At 42.9% G+C, this 19,568-nt stretch overlaps 1 protein-coding gene and 1 long non-coding RNA gene across 2 annotated transcripts in view; one reads left to right on the top strand and one right to left on the bottom strand.

Moving 5' to 3' along the window:
- The window catches only part of LOC122681844, a 29,830-nt gene extending 10,976 nt beyond the window's left edge, over positions 1 to 18,854 (top strand). The window contains exons 2-3 of the long non-coding RNA XR_006337120.1: positions 10,608 to 10,659; positions 18,160 to 18,854. This is a non-coding gene — a long non-coding RNA (uncharacterized LOC122681844). The remainder of the gene's footprint in view (positions 1 to 10,607; positions 10,660 to 18,159) is intronic.
- The window catches only part of HNF4A (hepatocyte nuclear factor 4 alpha), a 64,736-nt gene extending 45,687 nt beyond the window's left edge, over positions 1 to 19,049 (bottom strand). The window contains exon 1 of the mRNA XM_043884358.1: positions 18,861 to 19,049. Coding sequence (XP_043740293.1) covers positions 18,861 to 18,909 — 49 coding nt within the window. The 5' untranslated portion in view covers positions 18,910 to 19,049. The remainder of the gene's footprint in view (positions 1 to 18,860) is intronic.
- Positions 19,050 to 19,568: the final 519 nt, after the last annotated feature.

Here is a 19,568-nt window from a genome sequence, read left to right as displayed (position 1 = left end):
GTCCATTGTGTCGGTGATGCCATCCAACCATCTCATCCTTGTCCCCTTCTCCTCCCGCCTTCAATCTTTCCCAGCATCAGGGTCTTTTCCAATGAGTCGGTTCTTCACATCAGGTGGCCCAAGTATTGGAGCTTCACCTTCAGCATCAGTCCTTCCAGTGAATATTCAGGACTGATTTCCTTTAGGATTGATTGGTTGGATCTTGCAGTCCCATGAACTGTAATCTGCCAGGCTCCTCTGTCCATAGGATTCTCCAGGCAAGAATACTGGAGTGGGTTGCCACTTCCTTCTCCAGGGGAACCTCCCAACCCAGGAATTGAACCCAGGTCTCCCATATTGCAGGCAGATGCTTTACCAGCTGAGCTATGCAGGAAGCCACCTGGGAGGGGGCTATGGAGAGTTATTATCTAATGGAGACAGGTTAAAAAATTCAAGAGATGGATGGTGGTAAAGGTTGTATAACAATGTGAATGTACTTGGTGCCTCAGAATTGTACATTTAAAAATGGCCAAAATAGCAAATTTTATGTTGTAAATATTTTACCTCAATTTTTAAAAATTTCATCAATATATAAAATATATGTATTTCATCCTGACAAATTTAGGTTTAATTTCAGGAATGCAAAAATGGCTTAACATTAGAATATTAATAAATCAACAGACTAAAAGAGAAAAAAAAAAGTGATTATCTTAGTAGATGCCAAAAAGCAATTAAGACAATTCAACATTGTGATTAAAAAATGAGCAAAATATCTAGCTTATTTAGAACAAACTTTAAAAAAAACAGTAAAACTTACCTACCAAAACCCTAAAGCAGATATACTTAAAATGGGCAAAGTATCCCTTATAAATGTCAAAAATAAAACAAGGTTGTCCACTGCCACAGAGGCTGCAAGTTAACTGTCCTGTGTTACATTGTCTCCTTGTCTTCCTTTGTAACATAACCTTCAATTTTCGTTTGAATATAGAGATGCTCCCTCAAAAAAACCTATCTCAAACTTTCCTTAAAGCTAGGGGAGATTATGTGAATATGTTCTGGCTGATGAAGTATAATCAGAAATGTAATGTGGGAACTTCCAGTAAAGTTGTGGGGAAAAGAGGCATGCGAAACATGCCTTTATTCCTTTTCCTTCTCTGTCTCTTGCTCCATCTTTCTGCCTGTAACATGGCTGTGTGGCTGGATCTCTGGCAGCCATTCTGGACCATGAGGATGATGACCTCATGAGGATGGAAGGAACACGGGTTCCTGAGGACTGCTATGGGGAAGAGCCACCATACTAACCTTAAACTGCCTACCTCTGGACTTTCATAACCTGAGGAATAATCTTCAACTGCTATTTTGTGGCTCAGCTACTCATAGACAAAGTAAACCCTATTTGAAATACTCTATTTCTATTTGATATTTTACTAGAAGTCCAAGAGATGCAATAAGCAGGAAATTAAAACATCTACTAAGAGAATTTAATACAATTGCTGGATACATTTTCAGTATGTCAAAAGCAGTTGGTTTAAAAAAAATAAAGCAGTTGGTTTGTATACACTAATATCAACAAGAAGATTCCATTTTTAAAAGTATTTATGATAGCAAGAGCAATAGGGTTAATCTAACAAAAGCTCTTTATGTATTAAAATTATTGACCTTTATTTAAAAAAAAATAAAAGCACACCTATATACATGTATCATGGTCAGAAGGATTTTAAAAAATTAGTAAAGGGAAACCTCATTAAAATGAAGCCAGAAGGCCAGAAGGGGGAGCTCTCATGTACATACTCTCAGGCTACAGATCCCAATAGGAAGAGATATACCTTACATTTCTGGAAGGAAGTGACACTCACTACTTTACTACAGGAGGAAGAAAGATTTTCTCCTTGCCTGGCAACAGTGTAGCCAATGAGAAACTGTCACAACTCAGCCAATGGAAAGCCACTATACTTCCAATTTCCACTTTCCTCTAAGGGACTATTTAGAACAGCCCATCCCAACTTCCCCTTCTTCTCTATAGAAGACTTTCTTCTTTGCTTTATCAGACTTCCATGTGATTTGCCATAGTTGCATGTCTCAATTGCGCTTCTTTGCCGCTCCCAAAGAAACCCATCTTACTGGTAAAAATAACTGACTAGTTTTATAGGTTAATAGCTTCATTATGCAGAGATGTCGATTCTTCCCAAATTAATCAATAAGTTCAATGTAATTTCAGTTAGAAGGCCAAAAGGACAAAGACCTTTAGCACTGTACTTGGAAAATTGCAAACTCTCAAAATATAGTAGTTGCCTTTATTGAAATCCAGTGGAGACAAATAAGCCATTGGTCTCCAAACTTTGTTCTGTCCTGCCCAGTCTCATCTTAAAATTTATATGAATGAGTGAAGAGAATAGACAAGATCATTTTTTAAAAAACAATTATAATGTGAGGAGAGCATGCTCTATGTAGGGGTCCACAACCTCCAGGCCAAAGACCAGTAACTCCTGTCATATCAACAGTGGCATTAGATTAGAAATAAAATTCATGATAAATGTAATGCGCTTGAATCATCCTGAAACCATCCCCCCACCCCAAGTCCATGGAAAAATTGTCTTCCATGAAACTGGTCACTAGTGCCAAAAAGGTTGGGAACTGCTGCTACATAAAGCCAGAGCTTCACTGTCCAATATGATAACCACTAGCCACATGCAGCCACTGAACATTTGAAATCTGGTTAGTTCAAATTGAGATGTGCTGTACGTGTAAAATACGGGTTGTATTTGGAAGACCTAGTACATGAAAGAAGAAAAATACCTCATTAGTTATTTTTGATTGATTAGATAACTGAAATAATATTTCAGCTATACTGGAGTGAATAAAATATTATTAAATAATTTTAACTATTTCTTTTTTCAACTTTTAATAAAAATCAAGTGTTTTGTTTTAGTATGATTGTAGATTCACGTATCTTTTTTTTCCTCATTGTTTGAAAGTGACTACTAGAGATAAGTGGAACAGTATAGAGAGCCTAGAAATGGAGCTACGTGTGTTCAAAAATGAAAGACAAAAACAGTGGCATTGTATAACCAACAAGGACCTACTATACAGCACAGGTAACTCTGCTCAGTATTCTGCAATAACCTAAATGGGAAAAGAATTTGAAAAAGAATAGATGCATACTTTGTACAGCAGAAACCAGCACAACATTGTAAAGCAATCATCCTCAAATTAAAAAATAAATGTAAAAAAGATACATGATATATAACTGACTCACTTTGCTATACATCTGAAAGTAATACACATTGATAATCAGCTACACTCCACTACAAAATAAAAAAATTTAACGTAAAAAAATTAATACTGAAAAAAGCAGTGGCATTGCAGAGCAGTCAAGAAAGGGTGTCCAAGTCAATAAATGGTCTGAACCAACTGGTTATCCATATGAAGAAAAATATAATGGCATCTCTATTTCATATAGCTCACAAAATCAATTCCTAAGGAATAAAGACCTACATATATGAAATGAATTTAAAAATTATAGAAAACATATAGCAGAATATCTTAATGATCTCAAGGCAGTGCAAAAAAACAAAACAGCACACAGTATAAAGGAAAAGGTTAGTAAATGTACTGACTTTATTTATAATTTAACCAAAATTAACTACAACTGTAAACTTCTGTACAACAAAGATACTCTAAAGAGAGTGAAAAGATGAGCGATAGACAGATTAAAGGTAGTTTCCACTAATACAACTGGAAAGAGCATTTGTATCAAGAATTCATAATCCCTTAAAATAGTTAAGGTAGGTAATGCAATAGGAAAATGGGCAAGGGGTAGAAACAGGCACATTCAAATGGCAAAAGGAACTTTTCCCTCTCCAGCTATATGGGAAATGCAAATTCTCATTTTCCATCCATCATCTTTCAGAGTCAAGTGCAGATGAAGATGCAAAGCGACTAAAACTCCCAGCTGCTACGGACCCGGAGTGGTAGTTGGTGGGCAAGACTGACCAGTTTATCAACATCTCATCAAAGTAAAGATGCTCATTGCCTGAAATCAAGAAATTCCACTCCTACACATGATCCTAGAGAAAATTTCACCCACAGATATAAGGATGTTCTTTGTAGCATTGCTTAAAATAGTGAAAAACTGGAAACAACTCCATCATCCAAAACTGGAATAAATATACTTTGGGATGTTCATTCACAGCATTTTCAGTGAGTGCTCTAGTGTTGCTTGTAGATGTATGGGAAGATCCAGAAATAAAAGGAAGTTGCTGAAGGATACATACAACATTTGAATAACTTTTCCAGATAGGCAAAATAATGCCATATATATATATACATGGCATTATTATATATATTAATATTTATATACTATATATATTTATATATATACTATATATATAAATATATAAAACATATTATATATATATATAGTATTGTAGCCATGTGAGAGTTGGACTGTGAAGAAAGCCGAGCACCGAAGAATTGATGCTTTTGAACTGTGGTGTTGGAGAAGACTCTTGAGAGTCCCTTTGACTGCAAGGAGATCCAATCAGACCATCCTAAAGCAGATCAGTCCTGGGTGTTCATTGGAAAGACTGATGTTGAAGCTTCAACTCCAATACTTTGGCCACCTGATGTGAAGAGTTGACTCACTAGAGAAGACCCTGATGCTGGGAGGGATTGGGGGCAGGAGGAGAGGGGATGACAGAGGATGAGGTGGCTGGATGGCATCACCGACTCGATGGACTTGAGTTTGAGTAAACTCCGGGAATTTGTGATAGACAGGGAGGCCTGGCGTGCTTCAATTCATGGGGTCGCAAAGAGTCGGACACGACTGAGCGACTGAACTGAACTGAACTGAGAGTAAAAGTACTAAAACTTGTCTATGGTACTTCCCTGGTAGGCCAGTGGTTAAGACTCTGTGCTCCCAATACAGGAGCATGGGTTTGATCCCTTGCCAGGGAACTAAAAAGATCCCCTGTGTGCCAAGCAGTGTGGCCAAAGTAGAAAAAGAAAAAAGAAAAATCATACCTAGCAATGATGCACAGCAAAGTTGACAGGGGTCAACTCTGTCAATAAGCAAGGGCTCAGAGAGGCATACAGGTGGCAGGGGCAGGGGGGTTCATATCATTAAAACAACGAAAAAATGAATCTCCTTAAAATATGGTCATGTGTGTAGGATTTGACAAAAGTGAGTGATGGGTACATCCATGTTCACAGTATTATTCTATTTTTTTGCAATATTAGGAAATATAACAAATTTTTTTAAAGGAGAAAGGTAGTGAAAAAAATTAACGATCTTTCAAGGGAATTCCCTGGCAGTCAAGTGGTCAGGATGCTGCGTTCCCATTATAGGGGATGTGGGTTCAATCCCTGGTTAGGGAACTAAGATCCCATATGCCATGGGGCACAGCCAAAAAAAAAATTAACTGTCTTTCTATATAGCAGAAACAATCAGTAATGTACTTGTTAAAATCATAATATTTAAAATATCAATATATTTTTTCTTAAATCTAGGAATGTATTAAGCTATAAAATGTCTCTGTGGTGGGACAGAGAGAGCTTTCTAAGTGTTGATGTTTCCGAGGGGACTCTGTGATGAATTAACGTGAACACATTGAAGGCTTCTCTTGGAATGCCCAAGGCATTCATTGTCTTGTGTTAAGGGCTCTGAGAGGTTCTCTGATACTGAAATTTATACAGCTTTCTGAGCCAGCCCTGGTGGTTCAGACAGTAAAGAATCTGCCTGCAATGCAGGAGACCCAGGTTCGATCCCTGGGCTGGGGAGATCCCCTGAAGAAGGGAATAGCTGCCCACTCCAGTATTCTTGCTTGGGAAATCTCATGGGCAGAGGAAGCTGGCGGGCTACAGTTCGTGGGGGTCGCAAAGAGTTGGACATGGTTGAGCGACTAACACTTATGAGCTGGTATTTTTTCAAACATCTTAGGATAGAATCCTCCCAGTCTGAGTGGTTTCGCCTTGGGAAAGGCTGACCTAGTTACCTCCCAGTTTCCTTCCAATCCTCAGCCTCACTGTTCTAGTGTTGGCTCTGCCACTGACTTGCCAAATCACCTTCTGTCTTGGGGCCTCAGTTTACTAAAATAGTAAAGGGTGTATGAAGTTTAGACTCTAAGATTCTCTTCCTTGTTCCCAGCTCTACAACCCCACACTGGAGCCCAGGCTTAGAATGACATTTCCATTCAATTTTATTCCTTTTTGCTCAGTTAACTTTTTATGATTTAACTGAAGCAAGTTCATGGTAGAAGAATTACAAAAATGCATAGAAGTGAAATAAAAAGGAATTAAATCTGCTCCACATACCAACATAGGCCCTTTTGCAAAAGGTATGATGATCGCTAGCATTTATGGAATGTTTGTCCAAAGCATTGTGCTAGAATAGAACTGATCTTATCCTCATTTTATAGATGGGGAGACTGAGGGTCAGAGTGTAAAGTCACGTGTCCAACGTCACACAGTTCACAGAGCTCTCACCCAAGTCCTCCTAAGTCTACAGCACAAATTCTCAGCTACTACCAAATAAGACCTCCACATTGGAAGGGGGTCTTCATCACTGTAGGATTCCTTTTCCTCCCGGCCCCCTAAGTCCTTCCAAATTCTCTCATCTCAGAGAAGTCCTGGGAGGATATTATCTCCTCCAAAAACAAAATCAGAGCTTTCCCTGTAGAAGGCCCTGTGTCCCTCCCCTGTATTCACTCCACCTTATCTCTAGAAAAACTATGAATTGCTGTAGAGAAGGGGAAAAAAATAATCCTCTCACCACCCCCCCAATTCTACCCCCCAAATCACAGGATTTGGAGGTAAATTCACAGGCTGGAGAGAGAAGAATGGGTGTGTAATTAAGTTTCAAATTGACTATTGTTTTATGTGAAAGTCTGATAAAGAGAACACAATGGCTGCCCATGGGGGCTGGGAGATGAGATTTCCCAAGTGTAGAATTCTAGAAGAGAAGTTTTGAATTCTAGAGCCCCCACCCCGCCCCCGACAGGCAAGCAACAAGGGTGAGGACACCAGAGAAAACTGGGAACTGGGGAGAAGACCCAGCCAGGGATGGCTGGCTTGAACAGGTCTATTCAGAATGGGAAACGGAGGCAGGATGAGTTAGCTGCTGTATTAATGGAAACTGAAGGGCTAGAGCTGCAGCGTCCAGCAGAAATGGAATGTGGACCACAAATTACAAGTTATAATTATATATAATTGCATATATACAATAATTATAATTACAAATGACATGTAGTTTACAATGTTCTAGTAGTCCCATAAAAAATGGTAAATAAAACAAACAAACAAACAAAAAAGGTAAATCTATGAAACAGGAAATTGCGCTCACAAATACTGAGTTGCCCCTTAGTCGTAGCAATCAGGGGGTCCCAAACTCAAGTATCCTAAATGCCCAGTAGAGACATTGGAGCAGATAGAGAATAAGCAAATTTCACACTTTCCTATAAGAAAACACAGCAAATATAATGGCTCACGTTTATTAATATAATTTTAATGTAGAGACGCTAAGGAATGGTGGGTACTGCAGCAAACTAGTGGAAGCCTAAATTAGCTCCAGTGGACTTTTTGTCTCATGGTTATGGGGGTTCAGTGTTGCTAGAGCTTCCAAGTTTTTGAAAGAGGCTAGGAGTTGGGGTTTTTAAAGGTGAGCAGTCAACTGAAGTTTTATATAAACACAAAACAAAACTGGGTGGTCTGGATCTCAATCTCTGATCTCCTTTAAACTTTTGGCCACGTTTTACAGAGGAGGAAACTGAGGTTCAGAGGGGTTACAGTAGAGACAAAGAACTGGTCCTTTGGGTCATTCCTGCTACTTCTGCTAATAACCAGCATTGGTTTTTCACTCTTCCTATTAAGAATTTGCTAGGTGCCAGGTTCTGGGCTGACCATTGATACTATGAAGGAGGTACTGTTTAAGACACCAGATTTAGAGAAGGAAACCAAGGCTCAGAAAGGTGGAGTAGATCACCCAAGATGCCAATGTCAGGCTTGAACCTGGAGGTAGGTTTGATGACAAGACTCTCACTGTGAACCTCAGAAACCGAGGAGACTTGGTGGTTTTCACCCGGGGCTGCTTTGAAGGGCCAGGGGATGTGGGGTGGGCAGCATCCTGCAGCCCCACATTTTAAACCGAGGGCCTCCTTTGTGTGATTCCTGCAAACTGGCTTCCAGTAAGATTTTGCTTAAAGAAAGAATGCCGCTGCCTTTTTTTTTTTTTTCCTGAAGCTTGAAAACCACCAACCAACCTCCAGTCTCTTATTTACAGGAGAGGAAACCGAGGCCCAGAGGTGGCAAGTGTCTGAGGTCCTTCTGCAAATCAGGACCAGAGCCGCGACCAGAACTGGGTTCCGGCGGCCAGGCCCTGACCGGGAAACTGCCCAGAGGGTGTGCCAGGGCCTCCCTCCCACTTCTCCCGGCTCTGCCCCGAGAAGGGCCAGCTGCTGTGTGTCCCACCACCTCCTCTGACTTTCCTCGTGCCTGTTTGGGTAACTTTTTGACCTGTTCCTTCACACAAGCTCTCCCTGAGGCGTGGCTGCCTCTATTGCTTGTCCCAGGGAATCCTGGGGCCTTGGCTGTGTGACGGCCCTGGCTGGGCCGGTCCGGTGGCAGACAGTTGTCAAACAGGCGGCTGTCTGGGCGGAGGGGGGACTGTTTACCCAGGGCCGGCCCAGGCAGGGGCTTGCAGCTTCCTGGCCCATCCGGCCCCTCAGCACACTGACTCAGCTGTCCCCTTCTGACTCTGTTCATTCCACAAATATTTGTGGAGCGCCTACTGTGTGCCAAGTGCTGTTCTACATGCTGAGGATGTCGCAAGGCAGCCAGATTCCCTGTCCTAATGGAACTTCCATTGTAGTGGAGGAGACAGATGATAAACAGAGTGGTGAATCCACAATTCCAGGGCTGTCGAGGATAACAAGATTGATAATGATGACGGCAGGAGGGGCCGTCTGAGGTGGGGTGGTCAAGGAAGGCCACTCTGAGTAGGGGACATTGAGCTAAGAACCACACTAGGGGAGTTCCCTGGCCATCCAGTGGTTAAGGATCCACCTTCCAATGTAGGGGACGTGGGTTCGATCCTTGGTTGGGAAACTTAAGGTTCCACATGCCTCAGGGCAACTAAGCCCGTGCACCATCATAAGAGAAGCCATCGCGGGCTGTAGCTAGAGAAAGTCCAAGTGTCACAACAAAGATCTTGCCCAGTGTGGGGAAAAGAAAAGAAAAACAAGAAGACATCAATTTTGGGAAGATCTGGAGAAAGGGTGCTCCTGGCAGTTGATGCTGTTGTCGTGTAGTTACCAAGTCCTGTCTTTGTGACCCCGTGGACTGTAGCCCACCAGACTCCTCTGTCCGTGGGATTTCTCAGGCAAGAATACTGGAGTGGGTTGCCATTCCCTTCTCCAGGGAACCTTCCCGACCTGGGGATGGAACCCATGACTCCTGTTTGGCAGATGGATTCTTTGCCACTGAGCCACCTGGGAAGCCCTGGCAGAAGGAGCAGCAAGTGCAAAGGCCCTGGGGCAGGAATGTGCTTGGTGTGATTGGAGGATCCTAGGAGGGCCCAAGGGGGCTGAAGTGGAGTGAGCAAAAGGGAGAAAGACAGGGGAGGCCAACAGAAGGGCATGTGGCTTCTAGGGGGCCCTTGAGGTGAGAGAAAAGTACTCAGCTTTTTAGCATGACACAGAACAATTAGACAGTGTTCAGCAGAGATTTTAAATGCAACTGGATCCTGAACTTCTAACTTTAACTCTGCCTTTTCCTTCTGTGACTTTCTGTCCCAGGACTCTTGTTTTAAAGTACAGTTGAGGATGTTTGAAAGTGTTTAATTATTCTCTTTTCCTCTTTAATTTAAAAATTGTTCTGGGACTTCCCTGGCAGTCCAGTGGTTAAGATTCCACACTCCTACTGCAGGTGGCATGGGTTTGAACCCTTGTTGGGGAACGAAGATCTCACATGCAGCATGGCCCAGCCAAAGAAAAAAATTTTTTTAATTAAATTAAATTTTAAAATAGTTTCAAGAAATTTATTAGCATAGTTATAGGTACACAATTGAAAAAGTCAAATACTTCTAAAAAGTATTTGATATAAATACTAGTAGTTACCCACCCACTCTTTCCTGAACCTGATTCCCACAGCTCAAGGGCAACCACTTGCAACTACTGGGTTGGCCAAAAAGTTCAGATTTTCCTGTAAGATGTTATGGAAAAACCTGAAGGAATTTTTTTGGCCAACACAATATCTTAGCTCGGTTTTCCCTACTCCTGGTGTTTTCCTTTGTATTTCTAAATATCGTGGCTATACTTCTTGATTTTTCACTCCCAGATGTTGTGGGTTAATTTGCTAATAGGAAAGATGCTATATACTATTTCCCAGTTTGGAGGTAAGTTAATATGCATTGTTTCATTTGCCAGGCCTGGAGTGCTGCAATCCATGGGGTTGCAGAGTTGGACACGACTTGACAACAACTACTGCCTATTATTACTACTGCTCACAGCTGACGGAGTCCATATATGTTCCATGCAATATATGCAATATCTCAACCTTTATAGTAGCACTGAAAGGTAGGTGTTGGCCAACTTAATAATGTTACTAACACTGAAATCCACTGGACTTGGTTGCAGTTTGCAGAAGACCCTTGGACCCATCCCCTGATCTACAGAGCTGCCCTGAGAGGTAAGCAGAAACAGCATTACTAATCCTATTTTTCAGAGGAGGCTCTGGAGGCCAGAATGACAAAGGAAATTCTACCTATCACAGTAAGATAGTTAAAATAAAATCCATCTTCCAAACAAGGAAGGAACCTGCGTCCCTGTATGAAAAAGATAAATTCTTCTGACATTTTGGTTTTGTTTATCATACCAGCTCGTGTTGTCCTTACTAATGTAATGCCTGGGTTTGAATCCTAGCTCTGCCTCTGGTGGTCTGGGTGGGTAGGTTATTTAATCTCTTTGAGCCTTGGTTACCTCTTCTGAGCAATGGGTATGATGACAGTACCTACTCAGTGGGCAGTTGTAAGGATTAAAGGAAGTAATTTTTATGAAGTGTTTAAAACAGTGCCTGGTCCATCCTACGTGCTATATGTGAGATAAAATAATCAACAAAGCCCTATTAGATAGCACAGGGAATTCTACTCAATACTCTATAATATCCTATAATATATATATATATATATGTACATATAACTGAATCTCTTTGTGCTACACCTGAAACTAACACAACATTGTAAGTCAACTATACTCCAGTATAAAATAAAAATTTAAAAAAGAAAGAGGAAAAATAAACCAGAGCTAGAGAACGAATAGACCAAGACCCATATCCAAGCCTTCTGATACCAAGTTCAGTATTTGACCCCAAAGCCCCAAACATTTTCATTCCTTTTATGATTTTTATTATATCTGCCCATCACGTCTATTTCACTTATCTATAATTATTTACTTGATAGTTTTCTTTCTTTTGAAGATGTACATTAATCTTTTAAATAATATTTTATAGTAGTGCTTTAGTATGCTAGTTATACATGTTTCTAACATGCGGTAAAAATAATAAGATTTAAAAGTGTTTGCCCATGTACTACCCAAAATCAGCCCTTGTTCCCTGTGGGGACACTTAAGGAAAAAATATGCTATTTTTAGATCTATAAAGAACATTTGGGAACTTTCTGTCCAGTGGCTTTAAACCCTTTTGACCATGACTCTTAGTAACACATTTTACATCACATACTCTATATACAGTGGCAATAAAGGTGGTAGTCAAAACACAGACTCTGGAGTCTGCCTGCCTGGGCTGGAACCTCAATCAACGTCGCCTCTTAAGGCATCTGTCACTTTCGCCGAGTGACTCAACCTCTCTGTGCCTCCATTTACTCATCTATAAAAGGGGAAGGACAATAAAAGCCCCTCCCTCACAGAGTTATTGTGAAGATAAGGCGTTAATATGTGGAAAGCCCTAGTATGTGATCTATGAATGGTTGGTATTATCACGATCACACACGCATATCCAGAAGCATGTAGAAAAGAACAAAAGTTTCACACACACAAAATCTCCTATACATGAGATGCACTAGGCTGTTTTTCTATTCTATTTTACTTCATTAAAAAAAAAGTAGTCACCCTTGTTAAATTTCATTAATCTATTTGTGATTTATTATTCATGCTCTTTGCTGTGTGAACAATATACTTCAATAAACATATTTTTAAACAGTACATTTTTACTCAGAGAAAAAGTAAGAAATGAAAATGAAAGAAATCAGTTAATCATGTGAACATCAGAGGTCTGAAATTACTGTATCCTGCACAGTGAGGGTATATGAGCATATTTGGTGTCCCTAACAGCAAAATACTGCTGGTCTGTAATTTCTTTTTTAAAAAATTAGAAAACATTTTTCTTAATTTTTTACAGTTTAATATTGAAATAATCTATTCTAATAAACATGAAATATTAGATACATAAAATTTATCTTATAGATACTTTAGAATTTTTTAAATCACAGAACAAAAAGGTTTTGTATGATTTTTTTTTTTTGGTTTTGTACGATTTTAAAGGGCATATTTTATATTCAAATTCCAAAAATGGTCTGAACATTTCTTTCTAAACTACAAATAGATTTGTTCTGCTCATCCGTAATGTCTAATAAAGACTATTGGATTGTACTCTAGGAATTATATATGTGGAGCTTCCCAAGTGGCGCAGTGGTAAAGAATCTGCCTGCCAATGCAGGAGACATGAAAGACGGGTTTGATCCCTGGGTGGGGAAGATGCCCGGGAGGAGAGAATGCTACCCACTCCAGTATTCTTGCCTAGAGAGTTCCATGGACAGAGGGGCCTGGCAAGCTACCTTCCACAGAGTCACTAAGAGTCGGACATGACTGAGCATGCATTCCCCAGTCTTTTCAGGAACAAGAAAAATCATTTGTGAAACAATCAGAAAAATCCCAAGATACTGTGAATAAAGGGTGGAATTAGCTGCAGTCAAATGTTAGGTAAAATAAGTGCTGTGTATGGCCAGGCTCTGGGTCTGTGCCTCTGCTGTCCCCTTCCCTCTCTCCTCCCGGCTGACTCCTGCTGAACCTTCAGGTTTCAGCTTAGATCTCAGTTCCTTCCTCCACGGTCAAGAGGCGTCTGACCCCTTCCCCTCTTCCTAAGCCCCTTGTGCTCCCATGGTGCCCTATTCACCCCTGTTATGGCACTCTGTTTTTGATTGCTGCTGGATCACGTTTACCACCACCACCCCCCAAACTGGACACTCCCCAAGATCTGAAGCCACACTTTATAGTCTCCTACATTACCTCAGTGCTTAGCAGAATGCCTTGCATACCATAAGCCCGAGGAGTCATTTGTTGAAAGAATGAATGAGTGAGCAGGAGCCTTCTGGATGGAGACAGAATGCTCTCTGAGTATCCATATCCTCTCTTTATAAAAAGGGACAAAACAAAACCATGGTTTCCAAACTCTAGCTGACCCAACACCCAAAATCACTTAAGGAACTTAACAAAAATTTAAAGGTTCTTGGAACTCTTTCCAGGAGATTCTGGTTTACCAGGTCTGAAATGAAGCCCCAAGGTGTCAGCTTAAGAAATTTTTCCAGGGGCTTCCCTGGTGATCCAGTGGTTAGGGCTCCATACTTCCACTGCAGGGGGCACGGGTTCAATCCCTAGTCAGGGAACTAAGATCCCTCTGGCCACACTGCACGGCAAAGAAAAAGAAAAGAAAGTTTCCCATAAGCAGGAAGATTTGTAAACCATTGAACCAGAGGGGCTGAAATCAAATTGAGGTGGGACAGGAAGATAACATGGGGAAAAAAACAGGAAGGGAGGGGAGACTATATGTAGGGAATGAAGGGTGGAAACAGCCATGTTTGGTATCAGATATAGTCCTGTAGCCAGCCAGCATCTGGGGTTCTACCCAACTTTGGGCTCATTAACCATTCAGGGAGACAAAGCATTTTATAGTTTATGATACCTTTTCTTCTTCATGAGCTCATGGAGTCTTCACAACAACCAAAGTTCACTTGGTTGATGAAGAAATTGATGATCAGAGAGCTGGGCAAAGTGTCTGGCATCACACAGCTTTAAGTGGGAGATTCACTTAATCAAATGTTATCTCCTCTGACAACAGCCTCTAATCTGGCCTGAGACTGATGCATTAGTCAAAGGAACTAGGCCTACTGCCCTGAAGGAGGATTATTGACCAGTGGCCAGTCACTGTCGGTCTCTTTATTTGCAGATACTGCTACCCCAACACAGCCCACCTCATCCATCTATATATCCATCTATCTTTTCATCTACCCACTCACCCATCACCTCCTTCATCCATCCATCCATGTACCTTTCTAGTTATTTATTCATCTATTTACCACATCCACCCACATATCTCTCCATTCTTTCCATTCATCCACCATCCACCATACCCATTTACCCATCCACCATACCCATTTACCCATCCATCACATCTATTCATTATTCCATCCATCCACCTACCCACCTGCCCATATTCCCTGTTATTTATTCATTTGTCCCATTCATTCATCTGTCTATCCATATTATGCCCATCCATCCGTCCATCCATCCGTCCATTCACTAGCCTATCACATTGGTTCATCAAAGCATCTACCTGTCTACCCATCCAGGTACCCATTTATTCATTTATCTATTCATTCATCCACTTTCTCATTTATTTATTCATTAAGTAAACATCTATCATAATCTACATGGGGCCCCGGTCCTGTGCTAACCGGGGGTATAACAAGAAGATCAGACAAATACAGACCTGGCCCTCAAGGAGATTTGAGATGCTTACAAGAATGACAAAGTCCCAAAGGGCCAAAATAAATCATTAAGGGAAGCTTGCTGAAAGCAAAACAAGGGTAGGAAAATAATGAAGCCAGGAGTGAGGTTAGCACAGAGACATAGCATCTTATCCTCACAGTTGCTAAGGGCAGCCCCAAATTTGGCGCTGAGCTAGATGCTGATACCCAAAACAAATACTACCACACAAGTCACAGTACATTCATCTCTGGCAGATCTGAATCAGCTGCTATTCCTGCTTCCTTGTAACAGTGGTGTTACATGTGCCCAGGACACATTTGGAAATGGCAGGAGACATTTTTGGTTGGCACAACTGACAGGCAGCATGCTCCTAGCATCTAGTGAGTTGAAGCCAGGAAAGCAGCTAAACATCCTACAGTGCACAAGTCTCTTTACAACAAAGAATTATCCAAGCCAAAATATCTGTAGTGTCAAAGCTGAGAAACCCATTACAAGGGAACTCCAATTTGGTTTGCAGCAGCATTGTGTCAGACCCCAAGAAAAAACCACCCTTGGTCTAAGCCTGTGCTGGCTTTCCCATTTCTTTCCACTAGACACTTCCCAACTTTCTTTGAACTGAGTAAGTCTGCTGGGAGATTTTCGGGAAATTTTTGCTTTGGGGGAAAATCAGGCTTCGAGAAAAACCCCTTCCAGCTTCAGACAGACCCCTTCCAGCTCAAGTGCAGACATGATCTCTGATGCTGTGACAGCCACCTTAGGTCTATAATGGGACAAACCAAGAAGCAAAAGCCAACAGTGAGGAAGGCAGGGAAGAGGGAAGGGAGGAGCGTGGACCTGGTTGACATTGCTGACCATTGTCCTAGGGCTATTTCTTAGATTTTCCATCAGTTCATTCATCCAACAAATGATTACTTGTGCATGCGTGCGTCACTTCAGTCGTGTCTGGCTCTTTGTGACCCCATGGACTGTATCCTGCCAGGCTCCTCTGTCCATGGGATTCTCCAGGCAAGAATACTGGAGTGGGTTGCCATGCCCTTCTCCAGGGATCTTCCTGACCCAGGAATTGAACCCGCGTCTCCTGAGGCTCCTGCATTGCAGGCAGATTCTTAAACGCTGAGCCATCGGGGAAGCCCAATTGATTACTTACTGAGCACTTATTCTGTGCCAGTCACCATGTGAGACAGGCAAGGATGAACGAAGCACTGAGGTCCGTGGCCTCATGGGGTTTATAGTCGAGTGGGGGAGACAGACGCCACGGTGCACACAGTGACTTGATCAGTGATGAGAACTACAGAACAGAATGCAGTGTGCCGTGGATGCATTTTAAGGCCAGGGAGGGTCAAGTTCGCTTAGGACCACCACACCAAAGACAGTTCATGAAAGACTCTCCTACGGGGACTTCCCTGGTGGTCCAGTGGTTAAGAATTCGCCTGCCAATGCAGGGGACATGGGTTCAATCCTTGGTCCAGGAAGATTCCACATACCTCGGAGTAACTAAGCCACAATGACTGAAGCCTGTGTTCCACAAGAGAAGCCACCTCAATGAGAAGATCGCACATTGCAACGAAGAGTAGCCCCTGCTTGTGGCAACTAGAGAAAGCCCACACACAGCAAAGAAGACCCAGCATAGCCAAAAATAAATAAATAAAATTGGGGGAGGGGGAAACCTATCCTACTAAGGTTCAAAAATGTGAGACAGCATTTGGGATTGATTTCATGCTTATTCTGGGTCAGGTGCTATTCTAAGCACTTGTAGATTCATTCATTCCTGTGATCCTAACCACAGCCTTGCCCTCCATCACCTCTCCCAAAGTTCTGCTGTGAACAATGTTGCTTACTCAGCAACTTACCTTTGTGATTGCAACTTTTAGAGACTATTATTATCCCCAATGGAGACTTTCAAAAGAAAGGATTTTATTCAAAGTACTTTTTTGTCTTTAAAATCAGTAAGTGCATCTTTCCCAGAGCCTCACAGCAGACTGCCCACATTTAGTTTACAAAAGAAATGTCTGAGACTCAGAAAAAGGTAGGTTACACAGCTTGGGGGGATGGAGTGGCGGGGGGGGGGGGGGGGGGTGGAGGCAGATCCAGAATCTAACCCAGATTTATCTAAAAAGCCAGATCTTTTGGTCAATGTCACACACACACACAAATACACACATCAGCAAATGCCCAATCTTTTGCAGGACAGCAGTATTCTCCTGTTGATGCATGCTGCAAACCTGGGCATGGGAGCCCTCCTTTCTCTGCCCACCTATACCTGTGGCTGAGCTAAGAGGGTTCAGGACAGATTGACGATGTCAGGTCTGGAGTCAGGTGATTTTTTAAAAACAATTCTAAACATTAGTTTTCACTTCTATCCTTAGAGATAATAGTGTTATTTATCTGAGACAAGTGTTTTGAGAATTAAGTGCAGTAATAGGAGTAGAACATCCATCCATCCATCCATCCATCCATCCATCCATCCATCCATCCATCCTTGTCTGACCATTTGGGAGACTATGAGTCTTCCTCCAGCCACAGGATCAGCCAAGTCTCACAGTTGTGTTTTAACCTTGAATGAAGCCCCTCAGGCATGCCCAGCCCTTTAGCTGTGCAATCTCTTCTAGCCCCCACCTCCTGTGCGATAGGTCCTGTTCTCTCCATTTTACAGATGAGGAAATAGATTGAAAGATGGGAAGTCACTTGCCCAAGGTCACACAACCCTGTGGGATAGGTCCCCAGGTGGTTTTTTTGGTTCCTCAGCCTCAGCTATTTCCACTGCATCTCAGACTGCGGCTGGATGAAGGGTCAAAGGGCGAAGATTCCCTTGGACCAGGCAAGAGAACAGTCCCTGATTCCTTGGCCATCTTCTCTCAGCTCATGATGATACCAAGTAACACTAACTGTCCTTAGGATGTACGAGGAGACGAGGGCTTAGCGGGAGGGCTCACACCCTCGCCTTCCTTTAGACCTGCAGGAAGTCCCTAAAACACCCTCTGTCCACTTCAGCGAGAAGGCAGCCAAGGCCCAGAAATGATGAGCAATTTGTATAAAGTCACGGAACAAGAGCCAAGATCTACTGGATTTTCAGAGGCCAAGCTCTGCACGTGCGTGTGATTGAATCAGGTTGTAAAATTCACCTACTTTTTGAAAATCCAAAATGTGCCAAAAAAGTGAAAACAAACGTTTACCTGAACTTCCTTCCTCCGAAAAACAAAGCTCTGTTACAGGTTTCTTTGTATTCTTCCGCTAATTTTCTACACAAACACAAACGTGTGGGTACATACATATGCGTATATCTGTTCTCTTATCAGAAATGTCATATGCTATAGTCTCTTCAGCTTACTTTTTTTTTTTTTCACATAATGCACTTGAAGGTCCTTCCCTATTTGTACACAAATCTGGATTTTTTTTTTTTCTTCTTCAGCAACGGGATAATATTTCATCCTAAAGAGGCATCAAGTTTTATTTACCCATCCGCTACTGCCGGACATTTGAGGTTACCTCCGATTTTGGAGTTACACGCCGAACATCAAAGCCCCCTGCCCTTCACCGTCAGCGGACAGATTCTCCCCTCATCCCGCATCTAAGTCACACAGCAAAGATGATTTCCGTTTTCCACTGCCCCGCCCTGTGCCCCTGTGCGTTGCTTTCTATGGCTTTCCCTTGCAGAATGATCCAGAGCTGATGGCCCTCGGGGCCAGCCAACACTCCCCTTGGGTCGCATCCCACCTAGATCCGAAGCCAGCTCGGAGGCCGAGGCCCCGCAAGCCTCTCTGCGGGCTTCAAAGCGGGGACAATGCTTTAGCCCCACGTTTAGTGGAATTTCAGAAATACTCCGGGATGCATCCCTAGGAAGGCAGTCTCTCTGGGCGGGCTAAGTGAGCCGAGCCCCTTCCCCGGGGCTCCCGCGGCCCCTCCGAGCGCTTCCCACACATGGATACGCCAGGCCTCGGTTTAGGAGCTTAGTCAAGAGGTCACTCACCTCCCAGGGGCCATTCTGGAGAAGCCCTTTAGGGTCTTGGGGGCTAGGAAACACACAGAGGGCCATCCCATGCTCCCCCAAACTTAACGGTGGTCCCACCACGCCCAGTCTTCCCCTAAGCCCCAGCTACAGACCCCACTCACCATAGGGACTCTCCACCGGAGCCCCGAGGGGCGCGTTCACGCTGACCATGGCCGAGCCCACCCAGCCGGAGACCCGGGGGCATGGAGGAGCCGGGGCCCCAGGCACACAGCGGCAGCCCCGGGAGCCAGTCCACCAGGAAGGCAGTGAGTGCAGCCAGCTGCCACCGCCCGGTTATCTTATTGATTCTTCTAATCACCCAAGGTGGGTGGATACGTTAAAGAGTAACCAGTCACTTAGGGAACCTGCGGCTGGGGACTGTCATTGTTGCCATGGCAACGACAACCTGGCCAGACCAGAGGTCCACTAGGGCCCCAGTCTTGCCCTTTGGGGTTGGGAGGCTCTTGGAGCCAGAATATGGGGGATACCAATCCCTTCACCCCCAACTTAAGGGAAAGGACTGACCAGGAGGGGATGAGAAGGTGAGAGTCCAACCTGGGTTGGGTTTTATGGCTCCAAACAATGGGTGTGGCAAGAGGCCGGAGGGAGGGGTAGAGGAGAAAAGGAGGAAGCTGGGGGGAGTGTATTTATTGAGCATCTACTGGATGCTGAGAGTTACATACAGGCATTGCCACATTTAAATTAAAATTTAGGATGAGGAAATTGAGGCGGAGGAAAAAGTTACTTGCCCGGAGTCTCCCAGCTGCTACAAAGAGGAGTTAGAATGACAACCCACGATCTCTCCATTATCTAACGTATATTTTTTGAGT

This window comes from Cervus elaphus, chromosome 23 (genome assembly GCF_910594005.1).
Source record: "Cervus elaphus chromosome 23, mCerEla1.1, whole genome shotgun sequence".
Lineage (NCBI taxonomy): Eukaryota > Metazoa > Chordata > Mammalia > Artiodactyla > Cervidae > Cervus > Cervus elaphus.
The sequence above is the reverse complement of the archived record's forward strand: the minus strand, read 5'-3'. Positions and strand labels throughout refer to the sequence as shown.